Below are 23684 nucleotides of genomic sequence, written 5' to 3' on the forward strand. Positions count from 1 at the left end.
GCAGTCAACCTACAAAATTTAAATCATATCAAGCATCTTCAAAAATCACAAACATAGGACATGGACATATTCCTAGAAAAATACCATCTTCTAAAACTCAACATAAAAGCCTTATATGACAAACCTACAGCCAACATCATACTTCCCCTGGCAGAGCTTTCATATGGCCCAGAGTGAGAATTACAGGCCAATAACTCTGAATATAGATGCTAAAACCCTCAACAAAATCCTATCAAATTAGATCCAACGTTATATTATACATCATGACCAAGTGGGATTTAATCCAGGGATTCAAGGATGGTACAATATTCGCAAATTAATAAACGTGACATATCTCATACACAAATTGAGAGACAAAAATCACATAATTATATCAATGGATTCAGAAAAAGCATTTGACAAAATCCAACACCCTTTCTTGATAAAAACTCTCAGCAAAGAAGGAACAGAGGGTTCATACCTCAACATAATAAAACCCTTATATGACCTACAGCCAACGTTATACTCAATGGGAAAAACTAAAATAATTTCCCTTAAGAACAGGAACAAGACAGGGATACCCAATCTCACCACTTGTGTTCGACATTTACTGTAAGTGCTAGCCATAGTGATCAGACAACAAGAAGAAATTAAAGGCATCCAAATTGGAAAACAAGAAATAAAATTGTCATTATTTGCAGATGACATGATATTGTGCACAGAAAACCCTAAAAAATCCATCAAAAAAGTAATGAATTTGGCAATGTAGCACAATACAAAATTAACACCCCAAAATCTATCACCTTTTTATACACCAATAATGAACTTACAGAAAGAGAAAAAAACAAACAAAAATCCAACAATTTATCAATTCAACAACAAAAAAATTAATTTTACTTAAATAAAGAGGTAAAGACATGTACTCAGAAAACAATGGCACATTGAAAAAGGAGATAGAGGAGGACATAAAAAAATGGAAGAATATACCGTGTTCGTGGATTGTTAGAATCTGCATCATTAAAACGTCCATACTACCCAAAGCAATCTACAGATTTAATGCAATCCCTATTAAAATACCAATATTTTTCACAGGCCTAGTAAAAAAAAAAAAAAACTCTCCAAAATTCATATGGAACAACAACAACAAAAGACCCTGAATGACCAATGTAATCCTGAGAAAGAAAAACAAAGTTGGAGGAATTACAATATCAGATCTCAAGCTGTATTACAATACAAAGCCACTGTTCTCAAAATTGCCTGGTACTAGCACAAAAACAGATATATAGACCAATGGAACAGAACAGAGAAACAGAGAACCCAGAAATCGACACAAGTCATTATGCTTAATTATTATTATATTTGACAAAGGAAGCAAGAGTGTTGGGAAAACTGGACAGATACATGGGGAAAAAAAAAAAAAAAAAAAAAAAAAAAACCCTAGACCACCAACTTACACCATACACAAAATTAAAGGGAAATGGATTAAGGACTAAACATAACCATAAAAATCTTAGAATAATACTTAGGCAGCAAAATAGGAGATATTTGTCCTATCAGTATCTTTACTGATACAGCTACTAGGGCAATAGAAACTAAGGAGAAAATAAATAAATGGGACTAGATCAAAATAAAAAAAACAAACTTCTGCACAGAAAAAGAAACCATCAACAAAACAACAAGAAAGCTCACTGCATGGGAGAACATATTTGCCAATGTTATATCCAATGGCCTAATCTCCAAAATTTATTGGGAACACATACATCTTAAAGGAAGATAAACAATCCAATCAAAAAATGGGCAAAGGAATTATTGTAAATAGACTAGTGGACATTCAGAAGACCAAGAGACATATGAAAATATGCTCAAAGTCACTAATCATCTGAGATATGCAAATTAAAACAATGGGATACCATCTCACACCTTTCAGAAGGGCTATCAACAAATGGACAAATGCTGGCGAGGATAAGGGGGGCAGGGGTTAAAAAGGAACCCTCATACACTGCTGGTGGGAATGCAGACTGGTGCAGCCACTCTGGAGAACAGTATGGAGTTCCTCAAAAAATTAAAAAAGGAACTCCCATTGGACCCAGTGATCCCACTTCTAGGAATATATCCCAATAAATCAGAAACACCGATCAGAAAGGACATATGAACGCCTATGTTCATAACAGCACAATTTACAATCACTAAGATTTGGAACCAGCCTAAGTGCCCATCAGCAATGAGTGGATTAAAAGAATATGCTAAGCGAAATAAGCCAGTCAGAGAAAGATAAATATCACATGATGTTACTCATTTATGTTTTATATTAAATAAAATAACTGATGAACAAAAATAGATCCAGAGACAGGGAAGCATCAAACAGACCATCAAACTTCAGAGAGAAGGCAATGGGAAGGGTGTAAGAGATCAACAAAAGGATTTGTATGCATGCATATAAGCATAATCAATGGATGCAAGACACTAGGAGGGTGAGGGTTGTGGGGAGGGGGTGTGTGGCCAGGGAGAGGTCAATGAGGGGAAAAAGAAACATATGTAGCAATACTTTAAACAATAAGGAGTTTTAAAAAAAGATTATAGGGGCAATAAACATCAGAGTTATAAAAGCATTAATCTTTATACATACTTATATATAAAGATTATTGTATAAAGATGGTTATATAGAGACTATATAGAAAAATATTATATATACACACACATACATACAGGAGGAGAAGTGGTTTGAATCAAGACCAAAGTCCTAAAAATAAATTAGCTAAAAATTAACCAGGAATTGCAGGTCATAGAAAATAAACTCTTAATTGAGACATTCAAGGTAATGAAGAGGGAAAAAAAAAACAGGCATCAAATGGCAAACAAAGTTGAAAGCTGGTTGGTGAGTGAAATGAGAGGGCAAGTAGGTCTGTACAGAATAATATTAAACAAGTGATCCAAAGACCAAAGTTTCTAAGATAATAGTGCTAATAATTAATCAGAAGTGATAGTTCATAAAAAATAAGATCTTAGAAGAGATACCATAGCAAAGGGCATGCAAGGTAAGGTGAAGAAAACTAGGCATCAACTGTCAAACAATCAAAGTAGAAAGCTGGAGAGCAAGTAAAAATTGGAGGGTGGGTAGGTATGTGGCAAATGAACAACTAAGCAAATAATCCCAAGAGCAAAGTTATTAGTGGATCCGATAAAATTAATCAGTAATCATAGGTCATAGAATGAGATACTACAGTAAGGACATGCACTTGAATGTGGGCAAATGGGGCATCAAAGTACAAAGGAGTAGGTGGTTGGGCAGGTACATCTGTGGGAATACAGAACAAAACAAATAATCCAAAGTAACAAAGAAGCTTAGAAAACATTCTAGGTAAATAATGCTACCAATAGACTGTTACAACAGTCAGTTTTCCATCCTGACTTTCCATAATTTCCTCATCACAGAATAGCTCATTTATTCTAAGGGCAATCTGACAAAAAAGATCCCTTGATCTAATTACATTTAAGAGACAATTTTCAGCTTTTTGTTGGTAAGCCTCCCTTACCCCCTTTTCCACATGTTTGGCAATATTTATATTTGCTTTTTCAAATATTGATAATTTTTTTGGAGACCAGATACACAAATTTAGGTATGGAAAAACACTCGATGGACTGAATCACGGGATAGTTCCTTGGGCTCCCATTTTTTCCAGGAAGCTATCAAGCTGCCTTCTGTCCCTTTCTCTATGTCTAAAATAAATAAAAACATATTTGAAAAATACAAAATAAATAAATAAATAAATAAATAAACAAACAAACATACATTGACCCAGTGACCTAGGATTCCTTGGGATTTCATCCCATTCAGAAGTGACAATTTCACCCTGACCAATTTAGCTCATCGTTTGGAGCATCAGCCTGTGGACTGAAGAGTCACAGGTTCAATTCCAATTAAAAGATAAGTACCTCAGTTGGAGGTTCAGTCCCCAGCCCTGGTCAGGGAACATATGGGAGGCAAGAAGTTGATGTGTCTTTCTCACCTCCATGTTTCTCTCTCTCTTTTTTTGTAAGATTATATGGAAAAACACCACTCCTTTACTTTGAAATTTCAGTGACTCACATTGCCTACAAAATAAATATATGCAATTGTATATAATAAAAGGCTAATATGCAAATTGACCAAACAGAGGAAAGACTGGTCCCTATGATATTCACTGTTCACCAGTTGGCAGATGCTCAATGCAGGAGCTGCCCCCTGGTAGTCAGTGTGCTCTCACAAGGTGAGCTCTGCTCAGCCAGCTGCTAGACTCACAGTGGGTGAGCTCAGTGGTGGTGGCAGAAACCTCTCCCACCTCCATGGCAGTTGGACATCCCCTAAGGGTTCCTGGACTGTGAGAGGGTGTAGGCCAGGCTGAGGACCCTCCCCTCCAAGTGCACAAATTTTGTGCACCTGCCCTCTTGTAGAATATAAAACACTTTGTGCTCAACACATCTACCATTTGTTCTTTATTTCCAAAACCCCATGAGATACTGCATATATTACCAGAATGAATTACTCTCTGTACTCTTAAGAGAGAATGTTTTTCACCTTCATGATTTTGAACAGGGTGTTGTTAGAATCTTGATTCATTCCCAAACTTATTTACTGGACAAAACAACTCTATACTAACATCACTTCTTATATTTTTTTTTCTTTTATTTCCTCAAACAGACTTCTTTTTAAAAGTCACAAGCAACCCTAACTAGTTTTGCTCAGTGGATAGAGCATCAGCCTGCGGACTCAAGAGTCCCACTTTTGATTTCAGTCAAAGGCATCTACCTTGGTTGCAAGCATAACCCAGTGGGGATGTGCAAGAGGCAGCTGATCAATGTTTCTCTCTCATCGATGTTTCTAACTCTCTATTCCTTTCCCTACCTCTCTGTAAAAAATCAATAAAATATATATTTTTTTAAAGTCACAAACATTCATATGATCCCAGGAGCACAGTAATCCTATGAAGAAAATATTGTCTTCTTTATTGACTTATACTGTCTATTTCTAACAATGGAATTCAGGATTCATTTTTAGATCACACCCATACCAAACCTTTTATCCCTCATGGTGGTGTCATTGTTCACATGGAGGCCAAAGAATCAGCTGTTAGATTGGACTTGAACACAATGTCAAGTACAGATTATGCATTGAAGACTGTCATTAATGATCCTTCATGACTACATTTTTATATATATATAGTAATCCTATGTAATTAAAGTCTAAAATGCAAATAGTCCCCTTGACGGGCAGTTCCACTGGGAGTATGACCAGAGGGCAGGGCTGGCAGTGGCAGCAGCAAACAGCCTGGGAAAGGGAGTCCTCCTGGCCAGTGGTGGCAATTGCAATAGGCAGTCAGGGAAAGGGAGGTGCTCCAGGCTGCTGCCAACAGCCAACAGCCACTAGGAACCCTGCCTGTGCAGGAATTTTGTACACTGGGCCACTAGTTACATATAATTGCTCTTTTCAACAGTGAGTATGACTTGTTTCCAGTTATAAAGAAGCTAACTTTGAAATAATAAAAATGATAATTAATTTGAAATTCACTTTAACATTCAGCAAGACAGTTATTTCAAATTTGCAGTTTAATCCTATAGCTTTAATGGGTAACAAATTAGTACAATTTTCTATGCAAATAAATTTTAAGGTTACAAACAGCTTTAGTAAGAAGCACAAACTTTTTGAAGTGTAATTAAATCTACAGAAACACTGATAAACGTGAAAGCAATACCAGAAAATATTTCAATTCAATACTTAAAATTTTTGAAACTATAAAAATAGTTTTTTAAATTATTTTAATGAATATTATTATTTTAATAGAGTATATAGTGATACATGATCTACTTAACATAAAATTCATCTCTTTAAAGTATAAAATTCCCAAATATTCAGCAACATTACAGAGTTATAAAAGTCTCACTATATCCTCATAATCTAATTTTAGAACATGCCTATCACCCCAAGAAGAAATTTCATACCCCTTAAAATGCACTTTCCATGCCCCTTCATTCCCCTAGGCAAAATAAATTGATAGATCATAGATAGATGGACAGGTTAACTGGGAAGTCACTAACCCCTCAGTGTTTAATATTATTGATGTCATGATTTATATCTCTTTGTGTTGTGTATCACCTAATTACTTATTGTATTGTGAGTTGAGTTACATACCTTTTATGCACTTTACCTTTTTAGTAGTATTTTAAAAGTCTAATATGATGTTTTTATTAATACTTGGTTTTACCTGTGGAGTTTTTATTCCTTTCTCATATTTTCTTATTTCTGGTTATAGCCTTTCCTTTTCTATTTAAAGGAGAAATAAAACAGAAGACTTGCAAATACAAGGTCATTGATAGTGCTTATGATCATAAAACAGATATTAAAGTGACTTGCTTATCATCTATATTTACTTTTTCCAATTCCATACAAATCGTCTGAATGTTCATAAAATATATTTACTTTGGGTGTGTGGGTTACATTTTAACTTCCTGATTGATTTACCTTTGGACATAAGCGTGAGCTGTGGAGAAAGGGATCAGTGATTTGAAAACATCCTGTGTGCCTCCAGGATGCCTAGGAAGTGGATTTCAGTTCTGCTGCTGCTCCAGCTGAACTGTCACTTCAGCCCTGGGGGCTGTGGGAAGGTGCTGGTGTGGCCCACAGAATACAGCCATTGGATCAACATGAAGACAATCCTGGATGCACTTGTGCAGAGAGGTCATGAAGTGACTGTTCTGACATCCTCAGCTTCAATTCTTGTTGATCCCAATAAACCATCTGCTATTCAATTTGAGATTTTTCCTACGTCTTTAACAAAAGATGATTTTGAGGATCTTTCCATGCGGATTATCTCTAAATGGTTATATGGTAGAAAAGATACATTTTTTACTTATTTTTCATTAATGCAAGATATCTTTTGGGAATATTATGATTGTATTCAAACACTCTGTAAAGAAGTAGTTTTGAACAAGAAACTTATGACCAAACTACAGGAATCAAAGTTTGATGTCATTCTTGCAGATGCCATTGGACCCTGTGGAGAGCTGCTGGCTGAGCTACTTAAAATACCTTTTGTGTACAGTCTCCGCTTCTCTCCTGGCTATAACATTGAAAAGTTCAGTGGAGGACTTCCATTCCCTCCATCCTACGTACCTGTTATCTTGTCAGAATTAAGTGATCACATGACATTCATGGAGCGAGTAAAAAATGTGATTTACATGCTTTATTTTGACTTCTGGTTCCAAACATATAATCTGAAGAAGTGGGATCAGTTTTATAGTGATGTTCTAGGTAAGTCATGTTTTAATTGGTAGCTTGAAATCCTGACTTTGCTAATGCCATGGGAGGGGAGTTTGTAGAAATATAAAGTCAGAGGAAATAACTTTTATAAGTAAAATGACTAAATAATAATATATAATGATCTTTCAATCTCACAAATATTATAGTAATGTTTAAATTATAAGGCCATTTTTAACCCTGTGATCCATTATTAGTACAGGAGATTTCAGGAAGTCAAAAACCACAAAAGAAAGCACTGAGGAGTTCTAGAAGCCATTATATCAATCCTTTGTTGATATTTATTTATAATATACATTATTTTTTATTAGTTTTCTCTGGGTAAAGTGTTTTATTCTCTCTTTGTTATTTCTTAAACATAATGTCAAAATATTGTCCATCCTACACTTATTGTTAGAGAACTTTTAATTCACAGCAATATTGAGTAAGATTTCCCCTATCACCCTTGCCTGCACACAAATATAGACTCCCTCATTTTCAACATATCACACCCAAGGAATACATGTGTTATAATTGTTGAACCTACATTGGCACATCATTATCATCCAAAGACCACAGTTCATGTTGGAGTTCACTCATGGTGTTACATATTCCATGGGTTTTAACAAATTTATAATGACACGTATTTTACAGAGTAGTTTCACTACCCTAAAAATTCTCTGTGTTTTATTATTTCCAAAATACCTACTTTACTATAATTTTTCAACTTTAAAAAAAAGTATTAGAAATTTGACTAAATATCTTGATCAAAGCAGAAAAGCACATTGATAAGCTACTTCATTTCTAGCACAGCTGCCCATTTAACTTTGAGATAATTGTTTCCACTTGTTTCTCTTCAGTTTCTTTATTTTAAAATTAAACTGTTTGCCATGTTACCTAAAAAACTATTTCACAATGTGGTGATGGAATGGCTCCAAACATGACTCAAGAACCTACAATTCCAAGTATCTAATAACTACATATTCATTCACTCAGTGCTTACACTCCCTTTTTAAAATTGAAAATCACGTTGTAGTGTGGACAATCAAGTTATTAGTCTGTGTTTGTAAAAACTGTGCCTTTTCATTATACACAAAATGAGCCAAAATTAAAGGAAGCACATCTATTTTCATATCTTATGAAAACTTTCCAGCTGTTATTTGCAAATATTATTCTTAAATCCTAACGAAAAAAAGAGGGAATATGCTAATTGAGTGTCACACCCTCAAAGATGATGTCACCCACAGCCACAAGGTGGCTGTGGCCAGTCCCCTCAGCCCCATTGGGGTAGCAGGCATACGTCAAGGCCGGGCCTGGGCCTGCAGATCTTTGCGCCTGCCTCCAGAGTGCTCCAGTCCCCTCAGGCTCCCAGCCACCTAGGGTCAGCCAGAGGAGCAGGGAAGCCCCATATGGCAGCTGCCTAGTTGCCCAAGGCTGGCCTGAGGCACAGGCAAGCCTCAAATGGTGGCTACCCAGCCACCCAGGGCCACCCAAGTCTTAAATAACCAGGGCTTGCTGAGTCTTGTGCTGCTGGCAGTGGCAGCAGCAGTGGCGTGATGGGGCATTGCCTTCCCCTGATCACTGAGTCACTTCCCGCCCCTGAGGGCTCCTGGACTGTGAGAGTGGGAAGGCTGAGCTGAGGGATTCCCCCCTCCAGTGCATTAGAGATAAAAAGTCTCTAGCACTTTGTCTTATATATTTTATCATACACATCAAACCTACAAACTTTACATATTTCATCACCTATGTGAGTATGTATACATTTACACCATACACATAAATATTTATATTATCAAACCACAGACACTCTAAAGCATTTGGGCTACCTTATCCCCAGCACCTTTCAGAAAATGTCCTAGTATAGTACTTACACTAAAATGCTCTCATTTCCTCTGCCTTCTGTTTGCTTCCCCTTCAGGAAGACCCACTACATTATATGAGACGATGGAGAAAGCTGAAATATGGCTCATTCGAACCTATTGGGATTTTGAATTTCCTCGCCCAGTCTTACCACATTTCCATTTTGTTGGAGGACTCCACTGCAAGCCTGCCAAACCCCTGCCTAAGGTAAACCTATTCCTCTTTGTTCTCTTTTGAGGATGTTCACTAGTATTCTGCCTTAGAAGGAAGACAATGCCTCAACAATATGAATTGTGTTCCACCAATATTAGCAGCAAAACCTAACATTTACTTGCTGTCATTTCAGGATTTAAAAAATTACCCATTTTAGACCTGGTTTGACATCATAGAATAAAAAGTAATTGCATAGCCTAACAAAGCAGGTGTTTTCTGACATTCACCAATTCTGCACAGAATCTCAGGAAAGTTCCCTGGGGGAACATAGTTATCAACATCACAGCTGACTGATAACATGAGCACAAAGAAAATGCACACTGCACACCTAATAAGACCCAATATCCTGCATATTTAATATACCAATTTCATCTGAAAATCACCCATAGTACAAAATTGCAAAATAATTGTCAGCATGTAGGATATTCCTTATGAAGGAAAGCAAGAATATAATATGCTTTAAATGGATATAAAATCTTAAGACATAATTACAAAACAAGCATCCTTTACTGAATTATTTTATTATCTCCTAAGAACATCCTTTTTTTCTACCATTTGATTGACAGCAACATAAAACAGATTTCTTATTTAAGGGTTAACCCAATTTCTATTTATACTTAAAAGTGTTTAGCCATATGTGATAACTTTCACAAGGTCTAAAGCCTGAGGTAAAATTTGTAGAATTTCTATTCAATTTAACCCTATTGTTTTTTGCTTTATTGACATGTTATTAACATATATTTTTATAAAATATTTATAGGGTACATTAGAGGCCCAAAGCACAAAATTGGTGCAAGAGTAGGCCTCCCTCCCCCTGGCTGCTGGCACCAGCTTCCCTCTGCACCCAGGATGTGGGTTTTGCTCTGGCCACAGGCATGCATATGGAATCCGGACTTCTCTAGCAGCCCCAACTTAGCCTGGAAGAACATTTGATCTAATTAACATATTATGCTTATACTAAAGGCCCAGTGCACAAAATTCATGCACAGGGTGTGTGTTTGTGTGTGTGTGTGTGTGTGTGTGTGTGTGTGTCCATCAGCCCAGTCTGCACTCTCTCCAATCTGAGACTCTTCAAATGATGTTCAACTGCCCATTTAGACCCAATCTCACCAGGCTTAAACGGCAATCAGACATCCATCTCACAATCCAGGACTGTTGCCTTCCAACTGCTCACCTGCCTGCCTTCCTGGTTGCCCATAACCACTTCTGCCTGCCAGGCTAATCACCCCCTAACCACTCCCCTGCCAGCCTGATCAGGCCTAACTGCCCTCTCCTGCAGGCCTGGTTTCCCCCATCTGGCCTCCCCTGCAAGCCTGGTTGCTCCTAACTGCCGTCCCTTGCTGTCCTGGATACTCAGACCTGTCATCTCATACCTAGAAGTTTATAATCATACACCAACATCTCCCTATTTACTCCATCCACACCCAAATTCTGGCAACAAATTTTCTACTATTTTTTTTATATTTGCCTTTTATTTTATTTTTTTAGACTTCCTATATAAGTAATAGTATGTGCCTTTTCTCTTTCTCTGACTGGCTTATTTAGCTTAGCATACTGCACACATGGTCCATTGATATGGACCATGCATGCAATATTTCCTTCTTTCTCATGGCTGAATAATATTGACACTGTGTGTGTGTGTGTGTGTGTGTGTGTGTGTGTGTGTGCTGTTATATCTTACTCATCTTTTGAGGGAACACTAAAACTATTTCCATATCTTGTCATTGTGAATAATTCTGCAATAAACATGGAAGTACAGATATCTCTTCAAAATCCTGTTTTAATTTCATTGGATACAGTAACTGGGATTGCTGGATCATATGATAGTTCTATTTTGAATTTTTTTTTGAGACGACTCCACAATCTATTCTGTAATGGCTGTAACAATTTCCCTTCCTACCAAAACTGTACATGTCCCCCTTTCCCCACCAAATTCATTATCTCCTGTCTTTTTGATGATAGGCATTCTACCAGGTGTTAGATAGTATCTCACTGTGGTTTTAATTTGCTTTTCCTTGATGATTAGTGATGCTGAACCCCTTTCCATTACCTGTAGTCCATTTGTATGTCTTTGGAAAATGACTCTTCAGAGCTCTTACAATTTTTAACTGAAATATGTGAGTTCTCTACATATTTTAGATATTAACTCCTTATCAGATATGATTTCCAAATATTTTATCCCATTCTATAGTTGCATTTAATTTTGTTGATGCTTTTCTTTATTGTCCAGAAGTTTTTAGTTTGAGGTGCTCCCACCTGTTATTTTCACTTCTGCTTTCCATGTTATTGGTGTGTACCCAAAAAAGAAATCATGGTCAAAACAAATACCAAGAATTTTTTTTCTTTTTCTTTTTTAATATATCTTTATTGTTCAGATTATTGCAGTTGTTGCTCCCCCCAACTTAGTTCCCTTCCACTTGGTTCCCATCCCACCCCATACCCTTACCACCCCCCACACACACTGTATTCATCCATAAGTGTATGATTTTTGTCCAGTCTCTTCCTGAATCCCCCACTACCCCTTCCCCTGAGAATTGTCAGTCCACTCCCTTTATATGTCCCTGATTCTATTATATTCACCAGTTTATATTGTTCATCAGATTTTGTATTCACTTGCTTTTTAGATTCACTTGTTCATAGTTTTGTATTTGTTGTCACTTCCTTGTTCATAATTTTTATCTTTACATTTTTCTTCTTCCTCCTCTTTTAAAGAATACCCTTCAAAATTTCACATAATACTGGTTTGGCAGTGATGAACTCATTTAGCTTTTTCTTAACTGTTAAGCTCTTTACTTGACTTGTAATTCTAAATTATAGCTTTGCTGGGTAGAGTAATCTTGGTTGTAGGTTCTTGCTATTCATCACTTTGAATATTTCTTGCCATTCCCTTCTGGCCTGCATGGTTTCTATTGAGAAATCAGCTGACAGTCGTATGGGTACTCCCTTGTAGGTAACTGTTTTTTTTTGTTTGTTTGTTTGTTTTTTGTTTTGTTTTTTTCGTTGCTGCTTTTAATATTCTCTCTTTGTCTTTTGCCCGTGGTATTTTAATTATGATGTGTCTTGGTGTGGTCCTCTTTGGATTCCTTTTGTTTGGAGTTCTCTGTGCTTTCTGCACTTGTTGGTCTATTTCTTTTACCAGGTGGGGAAAGTTTTCTGTCATTAATTCTTCAAATAGATTTTCAATATCTTACTCTCGCTCTTCCTCTGGCACCCCATAATTCAGATGTTGGTACAATTGATGTTGTCTCTGAGGCACTTTACACTATCTTCATATTTTTGGATTCTTTTTGCTTTTTGCTTTTCTGGTTGGGTGTTTTTTGCTTCTTTATATTTCAAATCTTTTACTTGATACTTGGGATCCTTTAGTCTGCTGTTGGATATCTATATATTATTCTTTATTTCAGTCAGTGTATGCTTAATTTCTAATAAGTCCTTTTTCATATCCTCGAGGGTCTCACTATATTTCTCAGAGGTTTCTAGAAGATTCTTGATAACCTTATAACTATGATTTTTGAACTCTAAATCCAGTAGTTTTCTTTCCTCCATTTCTTTGATTTGTGACCTGTTTCTTTGTCTCTAGACTTTGCTGCTTCCCTGAGTTGAAAGAGTGGCTTTGTGAGCTAGGTGTCCAATAGGGTCCAGTGGCTCAGCCTCCCTAATTACCATAGATGGAAACTCTTGGTGTACCTCTTTGTGGGCTGTGTTCACAGTCTTCTTGTAGATAAGCCTTGATTGCTGTTGGTACACTGGTTGGAAATGACCTCCAGGTCAATTGGCTATGAGAACCAGTTGTGTCTACAATGTGAGAACTTATGTGCTGGAGACACCCTTATGGGGTCCCCAGAGTCTCACCCTTGTAGGTAACTAACTAGAGTACAGAGCAGTATCTCTCTCCCAATTGAAAAAGGCAACAGCATACCCAGTTGCCAGCCCATTTCCGTGGGCACCTCTGTACCTCCACACTTCGGCACCTCTTACCGGATACAGTGTGCTTTTCTCTTTCCTTCTAGTTGTAGAATTTCCACTCAGCCAGCCTTCCCGTGATTGTGGATGTATTCATTTTGTCTCTTAGTTGTAGTTTTGATATAGTTGTGGGTAGCAGTAAGTTCAGGTGTTTACCTATGCCACCATCTTGGTTGTTAGTCTCAGATTTTTTCTTTCTTGATAGTTTATTCACAGTGTATAAATATACAATTGAGTTTTGTATGTTGATTTTGAATCCTGGAACTCTTAATTTTTTTAAATTAATTTTAAAAGCTATTAATGGAGTATTTAGTGTAATCTATATATATTTTCATGACATCAGTAAATAAGGGCCATTTTATTTCTTCCTTTCCAATTTGTGTAACTTTTATTTCATTTTATTGCCTAACTGCTCTGACTAGAGCTCCAGGTTATATTTTGAATAAAACTAGCAAGCATGGGCATCCCTATCTTTTTTACTATTCTTAGTGGAAGAGCTTTCTGTTTTTCATCATCAAGTATTTTAGCTCTGGGCTTGTCATAGATGGTCTTTATTTGGTTGTAGTCTTTCCCTCTATATTCATGTTGTTGAAAGCTTTCGTAATGACTGGATGTTTAAATTTTGTCAAATGCTATTTATATTTCTTCAGGTCTGTTAATGTTTGCTTTTCATTTAGGTGCTCCTATGTTTGGTGTATAAATATTTACAAATGTAATATCATCTTATTGGATTGACCTTTGAATCATTATAGTTCACTTTGTCTGTTGTGACCATTAGCTTAAAGAGTATTTTGCTGGTATAAGTATAAGCAGTTAATAACTGTATACTTATAAGTATACTTATATTGTAAGTATACAGTTATTTCCATTTCCATGAAATATCTTTCCATCCCTTCACTTTCAATCTGTATTGTGTCCTTAAATCAGAAGTGAGTCTCTTATAGGTAGCACACATTGGGGTCATATTTTCCTTTATTTTTATGGACTCAATCACCTTATATTTGGATTGTAGAATCTATGTACATTTAAAGTAAAATCAATAGATAAGTATTGGATTACTATCAATATTTTTAACTTTTTTCTTACTGTTTTGTATTTTTTGGTCCTTTATTCTCTTACTCTGATCATTTGTGATTTAATAATTTTTACAATGATATGCTTAAATTCTTACTATTTTTCTTCTCATGTATCAACTATAGGTTATTAGTTTGTAATTGTCATAAGATTTACAGAGAAAAGTCCTAAAGGATGCATGAAAGCTGCCAGCTGTGAGTTTGACATGTTTGACCTAACTGTAGGCTGATTAGAGACTGGATAGTATATAGTTAGGGTCCTTCCAAGAAGAAATTGGGAGATGTTTTATCTGATACTTCTATACTGCTGTAGCCTCTGAAGGGGCTCTTGCACCATTAATAAATTTGGTTGCTATAGTCTGTGGGACTTATGAATATAATTCTCATTGGCTATCAAAGCCAATAGATCTAGATATCCATTGGGTGGCAAGGGCAAAGTGGGCTGCCAGATGTGTATATAAGCTCCTTGCAGGGATATATTTGTAATTAGGGGTGAGCTCAAGGGTGAGGCCTTATGAGGTGTCTGCTGGCTTCCTCTGACTCTAGGGTAGTGGTTCTCAACCTTTATAATGCCGCAACCCTTTAATACAGTTCCTCATGTTGTGGTGACTTCCAACCATAAAATTATTTTTGTTGCTATTTCATAACTATAATCTTGCTATTGTTAATGAATCATAATGTAAATATCTGTGTTTTCTGATGGCCTTAGGCCACCATGCTAGCAGTTCTCAACCTGTGTGTCACCCTCAGGTTGAGTAACCACTAGCAGGGTAGCCAAAGACCATCGGTGTATTGGCTCTATTTAATTTCTTGGTGATTATATATATATATATATATATATATATATATATATATATATATATATATATATTTGCAAGAAATATATGTAATATTTGCAAGAAATATATGTGAGATACAAATATATATATAAAAGAAATCAATCTCATATAACATGCATCCTTCCAAGACAATGGAAATATTGAGTCTGTTAAAAAAAATCAACTACTGAAAACAAAGGAGATTCTCACCAAAAACTAAAAGTAGGATTACCATATGGTCTGACAATTCCACTTCTTGGTATATATCCAAAAGAATTAAAATCATAATCTCAATAAAATATCTGCACATCCATATTCATAGCAGCACTGTTCAAACTCAAAAGTGGAAGCAACCCAAGAGTCCATGGATAGACAAATCAATAAACAAAATTCAGTATTATCATACAGTGATGTTTTACTCAACCTTAAAATGAAAGTAAATTCTAATAAATGCTATAACATGGATGAAACCTGAGAATATCATGTTAAATAAAGTGAGTCACTGACAAAAGGCAAATACTGTATGATTCCACTTACATTATATATCCAGACTGGTCTAGTAAATAGAAATGGAAAATAGACTCATGATTACTAGGGACCAGTGAAGGAGTTACTGCATAATGGGTACAGTTGCAGTATTGCAAGATGAAGTTCGATAGTTTGGTTGTGCAATAATGTGAATATATGTATTACTGAATTGTACACTTAAGAGCTATTAAGATGGTAAATATTATGTTATGTATATTTTAGCACAATTTGTAAAAAAAGGAATACTCATAACTCCAGGTAATACTTGATTTCTCTCAGTTGTTTGAAAGCATTCCTTTCAATGGCACTTACTATGCTATTACTCTTTTGTGATGGAGCAATTTTTTTCTTTACAGGAGATGGAAGAGTTTGTCCAGAGCTCTGGAAAACATGGTATTGTCGTGTTTTCTTTGGGATCAATCATCTCAAACATATCAGAAGAAAGAGCCAATGTGATTGCATCAGCCCTTGCCCAGATTCCACAAAAGGTTAGACTAAGCATCTTAATAGTGCACAGCTATATATGTGCTAATTACATAAATTCCTGTGTGACATGTAAGCCATTATGATAGCTCCTATTTATCTCAGGTATGAATTCAAACCAAAAGATACAAGGCAGGTGCTAAAATAGTAGAACAAAAGTTGTGTTTAACAGTAGCTTTGGAATTAACATTGTGATCAGAATGGAATATATTTAAGAGGTATAATGTAAAGTTTGGTGTTACAGTAATATTGCAGGAGGATACCAAAATCACCAAACTCTGCCCTGTCACTGGCTCCATCTCATTGCAGGATCCCTGAAGACACAGGGCACACTGCACGTTATTAGAAAGGAATAAAATTCTAACAATAATGTTAAGTAGGAATTGATGCCTACTGAAAGAATGCCATTTGAGGTTTGCTAAGTAATCCAGGCCACTCTTACTTCCCAAATTTTTGAAATCGGCCTATTCAGTGTGCTTTCTGATTCCTAAGTACTGTTCAGAGAAAGAATAGCCAGGACTCACTAACCTGGGACCAGGTTCCCAAGCCAGACACATCTAGAGACAGAAAAGCTGTCACAATCTGGTTGATTGAGTCATATAAAAGTGGAGGAAGATAAATTAGAAATGGGGAGGGGGCATGGATCCACCATTAAGGTGACTGTGTGCTTTATCAAATATGGCTCTCAAAAACCTCTGCTTCTAACCCATCAGAATAATAACTTCTCCTGGTTGAGGAAGGAGTAGGGACTATATGAGGAGTCCAGGAAAAGTAAGCCCAGTACGGAAAAGTTCAGATGCCCCCTCCTCCATAAAACAGAGTAGTTAGATATTTTCCAATATCTTATTTACACTTGCAGTCTTTGGGTATTTATGAACTACTTTTTCGTTTCCTAACTGATGTAATTTCTGTTTATAGTCTGTGCTAATTTTTGCTAAACATCTCCTGCTTCTTTAACATCAAAGTAACAAATAAATGTTAAGCAGTACCGTCATAAATTATAATCCAGATTATGAAAAATGCTGGTATTTATGAGAATTCCAAAATCAGAATCTAGTTTGTTCCTAGATATAAAAATTGCTTGGATACAGGTGCTGTCCATGCTATATAGTGTGTCACTGAAGTTTTAACACTTAGTTGAAAAAACTTTAGCATCAGCACAATTTTGGATTTTTTTGCAACAGCTCTGCTGTAATACAGTGCCTACAGGTTCTTCTTTGTTGCATTTAAAATTTCTTCATTCCTAGATAAATCTTTGGATCATTGGGATCAAAAAGCTATAGTACATTTGCACGGTGGAATACTACTCTGCCATAAAAAAGAAAATCATTCCTTTGGGGACAGCAAGGATGTACCTGAAGAGTATTAAGCTATGTGAAACAAGCCAGTAAGAAGAAGACAAATACCATATTATTTCACTCATATGTGGAATCTAAATGAACAAACAAAAAAGTAACAGACTCAGAGATAGCAACTGACAGCTCACAGGGTAGGGGTAAGGAGGCTGGTGGCGAAGAGGGAAATGGTGGGATTGAGGGGGGGAAAGAGGGAAAAAGAGAAAAACTCATAGACACAGACAACAGTGTGGTGATTTCAGAGGGGATGGGATGAAGAGAGGTGCGGGAAGGTATAGAGTGGCTAAGTGGTGATGGGCAGAAACTTGACTTTGGGTGATAAACACACAATACAGTGTACAGATGATGTGTTACAGAATTGTACACATAAAATCTGTATAATTTATCAGTATCACCCAATAAATTCAATAAAAATAAAAAAAAATTAAAAAAATTAATTAGTGACTTTAAATAAAACAAAAAGTGAAAAAAGTTAAATTTTTTATGTAAAAATTAACTTATGAGACAAGTAGATATAAGAATACTCCCTTCTGTAATACTTAAAAATATAGGTTAATGTTGCATTGCAAAATGAGAGAAATTATAAATAAACTAGAGGCCTGATGCATAAACTCTTGCAAGGAAGTTGGGGGCGGGGCGGGGTGGGGGTGGGGAGGCTCAGCCTAGCCTGTGCCCTCTCACAGTCTGGAGCCCTTGGGGTATGGCACACTGCTTGCTTAGGGCCGCTCCTCTTGCAATCCTGGACCCCTTGCTCCTTACTGCCTGCCTGTGTGCTGCTCCTTACTGCTCAGCTTGCTGATCCTTAGCAAGGCTATGGGGGTGGGAGCAGCTCCACCACCACCGCTGGGGCTGTCAGCCATGATCCTTGCTTCTGGCTGAGCAGTGCTCCCCCTGTGGGGGTGCACTGATCACCACGGGCAGCTCCTGCATTGAGTGTATTTCCTGCAGTGGTTAGCGCACATCATAGCGACCAGGTGTTCTGCCCGTTGTTCCAACGTTTGGTTGATTTGCATATTATGGTTTTATTATATAGGATGTGATTTGAATATTATGGTTTTATTATATAGGATGTAAATATCTACTTTTTTGCACTAGAATTATGACTAGACCTAAATTTTTTAAAATACATTTTTATTGATTTTAGAGAGGAAGGGAGTGGGAGAGAGAGATAGAAACATCAATAATGAGAGAGAATCATTGTTCGGCTCCCTTCCACATACCCTCAACCCTGGCATGTGCCCTGGCCGGGAATTAAACTGTGACCTCTTGGTTCATGGGCCAATGCTCAACCACTGAGCCATGTTGGTCAGGCCTAAAATTTTTTAAATACTTAAACTCATCCTTGATGATCTCATTTCTATACCTGTATGTATTGAACATCATGATTGCATTCATACTTGATTGAATGTAAAAGTAAACACATAAAAAGTGGGTATTACTATCATACCAGTGTTGTAATAGCTCTTGGTGTTAATCTCTTGTCCTTATTACTTATCTACCTATGAAGAGCTTAATCTAGATTATCACTTAATTGCTTTTTAATATGAGCATGCTATACCTTTAGTTCAACTCATGGAATGAAATATTTTCTTTACTTTAACAGGTTCTATGGAGATTTGATGGCAAGAAACCAGATACCTTAGGGCCAAATACTCGGCTCTATAAGTGGATCCCCCAGAATGACCTTCTTGGTGAGACTGAAAACCAAACACCAAAATAACAATAACTCCAAAGATAGTGATAATACTTCAAAAAGAAACAAATTACTGAACATTTATTTTAGAAAAACTCAAAAATAAACCTTAATGTTGTTACATTTGCCAGTCCTGAGGGAAAAGGATAACATATAAAAGCTATCATTTTATTATAGACCATCTCCTCCCTTAGGTTTGAAATCAAAGATCTTGATTTCAGGTGTAACTACTTCTCATGAAGAATTTTTCAGTAACTACCACTCTGCCTCCTACTTCTCCCTTCTTATTTCTATTTTTTCCACTTCTGTATGGGTACTCATTCACTGCCATTAAAAAATAAGAACACTTCTTTTATTACCAGTGACTCCATTTTCAATGGAGAAATAGTCATAATCTTCCTGAAGTGATAACACATTTCACGATAAAATGTGGCCTGTTCTTTTTCTGATTCCAGAGTCACCACACTAACATTTCCTGCTGCCTGGACATCCCACATGTAATACTTGATGACTTCACTATTTCTTTAAGAGAATATGTTCAAACATGCTACCTCCTTTTATTTATTTATTTATTTTTTTTCTTCTGAACATGCTATTTTTTATTCATAATGCTCTCTTTCTTCTTTTTTTTCAAATTTATCTTTATTGTTCAAAGCAATACAGAAGTCCTCCCTTTTCCCCATTGACCCCTTCTACCAAGCACCTGCTCCTCACAGAACGTTCTCCTTCAACTTGTCATTTTTCAAGTCACAATGCCATACCATGTCTATTTACCTCTTCAGCAACTAGAGTTATTCTTTCTATGAGATCTAAAATACATTTTTCTTTCTTTTTTTATTAAATTATTATCTGTGTACAAATCTGCATTTTCATGTGTATAATAATCTGTCATCTAGAACAGTGTTTTTCAACCTTTTTTGGGCAAAGGCACACTTGTTTCATGAAAAAAATCACGAGGCACACCACCATTAGAAAATGTTAAAAAATTTAACTCTGTGCCTACATTGACTATATATAAAGTAATTCTCTTGAATAGGAATCAAATAAACACAAAGAAAGTATTTTATAATTACTTTATTATGAAATATTAAGTAAACAAAATAGTGAAAAATTATAAAATTCTTGTCTTGTCTGCACCTACGGCACACCAGGCAACATCTCGCGGCACACTAGTGTGCCGTGGAACAGCGGTTGAAAAACGCTGATCTAGAATATAGTGCCTGAGTGCTCTTCTTGCCCAACTCTCATTTCATTTCTAAGACTTATAATTAATAATTTACTGAAATTCACCTAATCCTAGGCCATCCAAAAACCAAAGCCTTTATAACTCACGGTGGAACCAATGGCATCTATGAGGCGATATACCATGGGATCCCAATGGTGGGCATCCCTTTGTTTGCGGATCAACCTGATAACATTGCTCACATGAAGACCAAGGGAGCAGCTATCAGAATGGACTTCAACACCATGACTACTGCAGATTTACTCAATGCATTGAAGACAGTCATTAATGACCCATCGTGAGTACCACAATTTTAATAGTACTTATAGATTCTTTTGTCTATGATGAGTACAAGTTTCATCTGCTACTGAGAGATTAATTTTTAAATTATTAATTTTAAATCAATCTTAAATCTGTTTTTATTTCCAACCATAAATTAATTTCAAAGTTGCATTTAACCTGATTGAACAGTAATCAATTACTGCAACAATTTTCTACACAAATGTATACAAAGTAATATTGTTCACTACAAGGACACGTGTTTTTTGTGTGTGTGTGTCTGTGTTTTTTAAATATGATAGAACCCATAGAATTAAGGAATGAAGAACACAAGAAATTGCATAAAATATTTCAATTTAGTGCCAAACGTTTCTGAAACTATAAATTAAGGACAAAAAAAAGGGGTTCCATGTTATCAGAAAATTCCAATTTAAAGTCCAAACTATCTATGAAAAAGTAAATTCAATGAATGATATTATTTTGAATTATGTTTATTACATTTTCAAAAATCTTTCATGGGCATGATATGCTTAGGTAAGTTAACTTCCTTTCAATGTTGGTATCTTTGTGTTTCTCCTTTAGATATAAAGAGAATGCAATGAGATTGTCAAGAATTCATCATGACCAGCCTATGAAACCTCTGGATCGAGCAGTCTTCTGGATCGAGTTTGTCATGCGCCACAAAGGAGCCAAACACCTGCGGCCAGCCTCCTATGACCTTAGCTGGTTCCAGTACCACTCTTTGGATGTGATAGGGTTCCTGCTGGCCTGTGTGGCAACTGCTACATTTGTCATCACAAAATGTTGTCTTTTTTGTTACCAGAAGTTTGCTAAACCAGGAAAGAAGAAAAAAAGGGAGTAGTTGTTTCTGAGGCCTGAAGCTGATATGCCTCCTTCATTTTGTTCCCTACAATGAAGTTGTAACATAAGGAACCCTTCTTCCAGTGACAAATAACTTTTCACAATTTAGCTTCACAAATCAAACTTTGTTTTCAACTGATTTTCTGTCTGTTTAAGAGTTAAAAATATTCATACCGAAGAGGAAAAAACTGGGCAAAAATAAAATAACAATAAAACAATGTGGGTATATATTGAATTTTATTATATTAATTTTAAAGTTATACCAAAAATTATTAAGCTTAATTATGTTTGCAACATTAGGCATAAACACAAGAACATTAAATGGTTTATTCACAATATCAGTATTACTGTGCAAATACTCAGAATATTTTTAATTTATTCTGGTATAAAATTCTGTATTTTTATCTTTTGCTAAAGAAACCATTCAATAGAATTATGTGAAATGATTCATCCTTCCATTTCCTTTTGAGAGATCACTAATGCTCTTTTTTTTTTTTTTTTTCGGGGGAGAAGGTTGTTATCCTATCTAATAAAAGAGTAATATGCAAATTAACCATCACTCAGGCCTGCTGGGGTGAGCAGTTGGGGGGGATTAGGCTTGTAGGGGAGACGTTTAGGGGTAACCAGGCCTGCAAGGGAGGGCAGTTAGGGGCAAACAGGCTGTCAGGGGAGCAGTTAGGCATCAATCAGGCAGGCAGGGGAGTGGTTAGCAGGTGATCAGGATGGCAGGGAAAAGCAGTTAGGGGCAATCAGGAAGGCAGGCAGGCGAGCAGTTGGGAGCCAGCAGTCCTGGATTGTGAGAGGGATGTCTGGACAGTCGGACATCCCTCTCGAGGGTCCCACATTGGAGAGGGTGCAGCCTGGGCTGAGGGACACCCACAGCCCTGTGTATGAATTTCGTACACCAGGCCTTTGATATATATATATATATGTATATATATATATATATATATATATATATATATATATATATATATATATCTTTGTTGTTGAAAGTATTACAGATGCCCCCCTCCCCCTTTTTAACCATCATTTACCCACTCCTTCCTACTCCTGCACTCTCTACTCCTTGGATTTACTGTATGTCCAGCCTCAGTATCATCTGTTACCTAAAAATGTAGCAGGTCATTTGCCCTCATCCAGTTTATTTCCCATTAAAGTCTATGTAGAGCCATAGTCGGGCTCGGTGGGCTCAGTATCACTCTGCAGACTGAAGTGTTGTGGATTTGATTTGAGTCAAGGGCATGTACCTTGGTTGTGGGTTCTTGTACTAGAGGCAAACAGTCTATGTGTCTCTGTCTCTCTCTCTCCCTTTTCCACTCTCTCTAAAATTATCAATGGAAAAAAATATCTTTGGGTGAGGATTGACAACAACAACAAAAATAAAAATAAAGTGTATTCTAACTTAGAAATATAACAGCTAGTTGCTTCCTAATATAAAATTGAGCAGTTTATGATAGACTTTGGTTTAAGTAACTAATTCTCTTTACATCACAGCCCCCTAAAACGATTCAGCTGGTTGCTTTTTTTCCTCTTGCAGCCTTTGATAATGGATATATGGACTCAATTGCAGGTTTGATAATGTAGAAACCATACTCTAAAGGGACTTATTGACTGTCCATATAGTGTGTGTCTGTACATATATATACCCACTTCTTGCAAAACAAGATACAGCACCACTTAGCTATTTACAGACACATATATACCCAAGTAAACTTGCTCACTCATGACTTGCACATGAATATTAAAAATCATTATTCATAGTGACCAAAATTGGGGGCAGGGGATGTTTATCAACTAATGCAAGAAAAAAAAATGTGGTATGTCTGTATTATGAAATATCTGGAAAATAAAAAGGATACATGCTGTAATATGAATAAATCTTTAAATTATTTTGCTAAGTAAAAGAAGCCAATCATGAAAGGCCACATATTACATTATTCAGTTTACAAAAAATCCTCTACTCCTATAGAGACACAAACCAGATTAATGGTTAGATAGGGTTTAGAGAGTAAGACATTAGGGATTTCCAAGTAAAGGGTAAAGGTTTCACTGGGGTAGGAAAATGCTCTTCACATGATCATCAT

The 23684-nt window shown here is 36.3% G+C and overlaps 1 protein-coding gene across 1 annotated transcript; it reads left to right on the forward strand.

The window, feature by feature from the left end:
• Window positions 1-6498: 6498 nt before the first annotated feature.
• LOC311625688 (UDP-glucuronosyltransferase 2B31-like) lies at window positions 6499-21815 on the forward strand. The gene is made up of 6 exons (XM_084890214.1): window positions 6499-7264; window positions 9168-9316; window positions 16061-16192; window positions 19146-19233; window positions 20536-20755; window positions 21319-21815. The coding sequence occupies exons 1-6, from the start codon at window positions 6544-6546 to the stop codon at window positions 21596-21598; spliced, it is 1590 nt and encodes a 529-aa protein (XP_084746340.1). The 5' UTR covers window positions 6499-6543; the 3' UTR covers window positions 21599-21815.
• The last annotated feature ends 1869 nt before the right edge of the window (window positions 21816-23684 follow it).

This window comes from Pipistrellus hanaki, assembly GCF_964339955.1.
Source record: "Pipistrellus hanaki genome assembly, chromosome: 1".
NCBI classification, from domain to species: domain Eukaryota; kingdom Metazoa; phylum Chordata; class Mammalia; order Chiroptera; family Vespertilionidae; genus Pipistrellus; species Pipistrellus hanaki.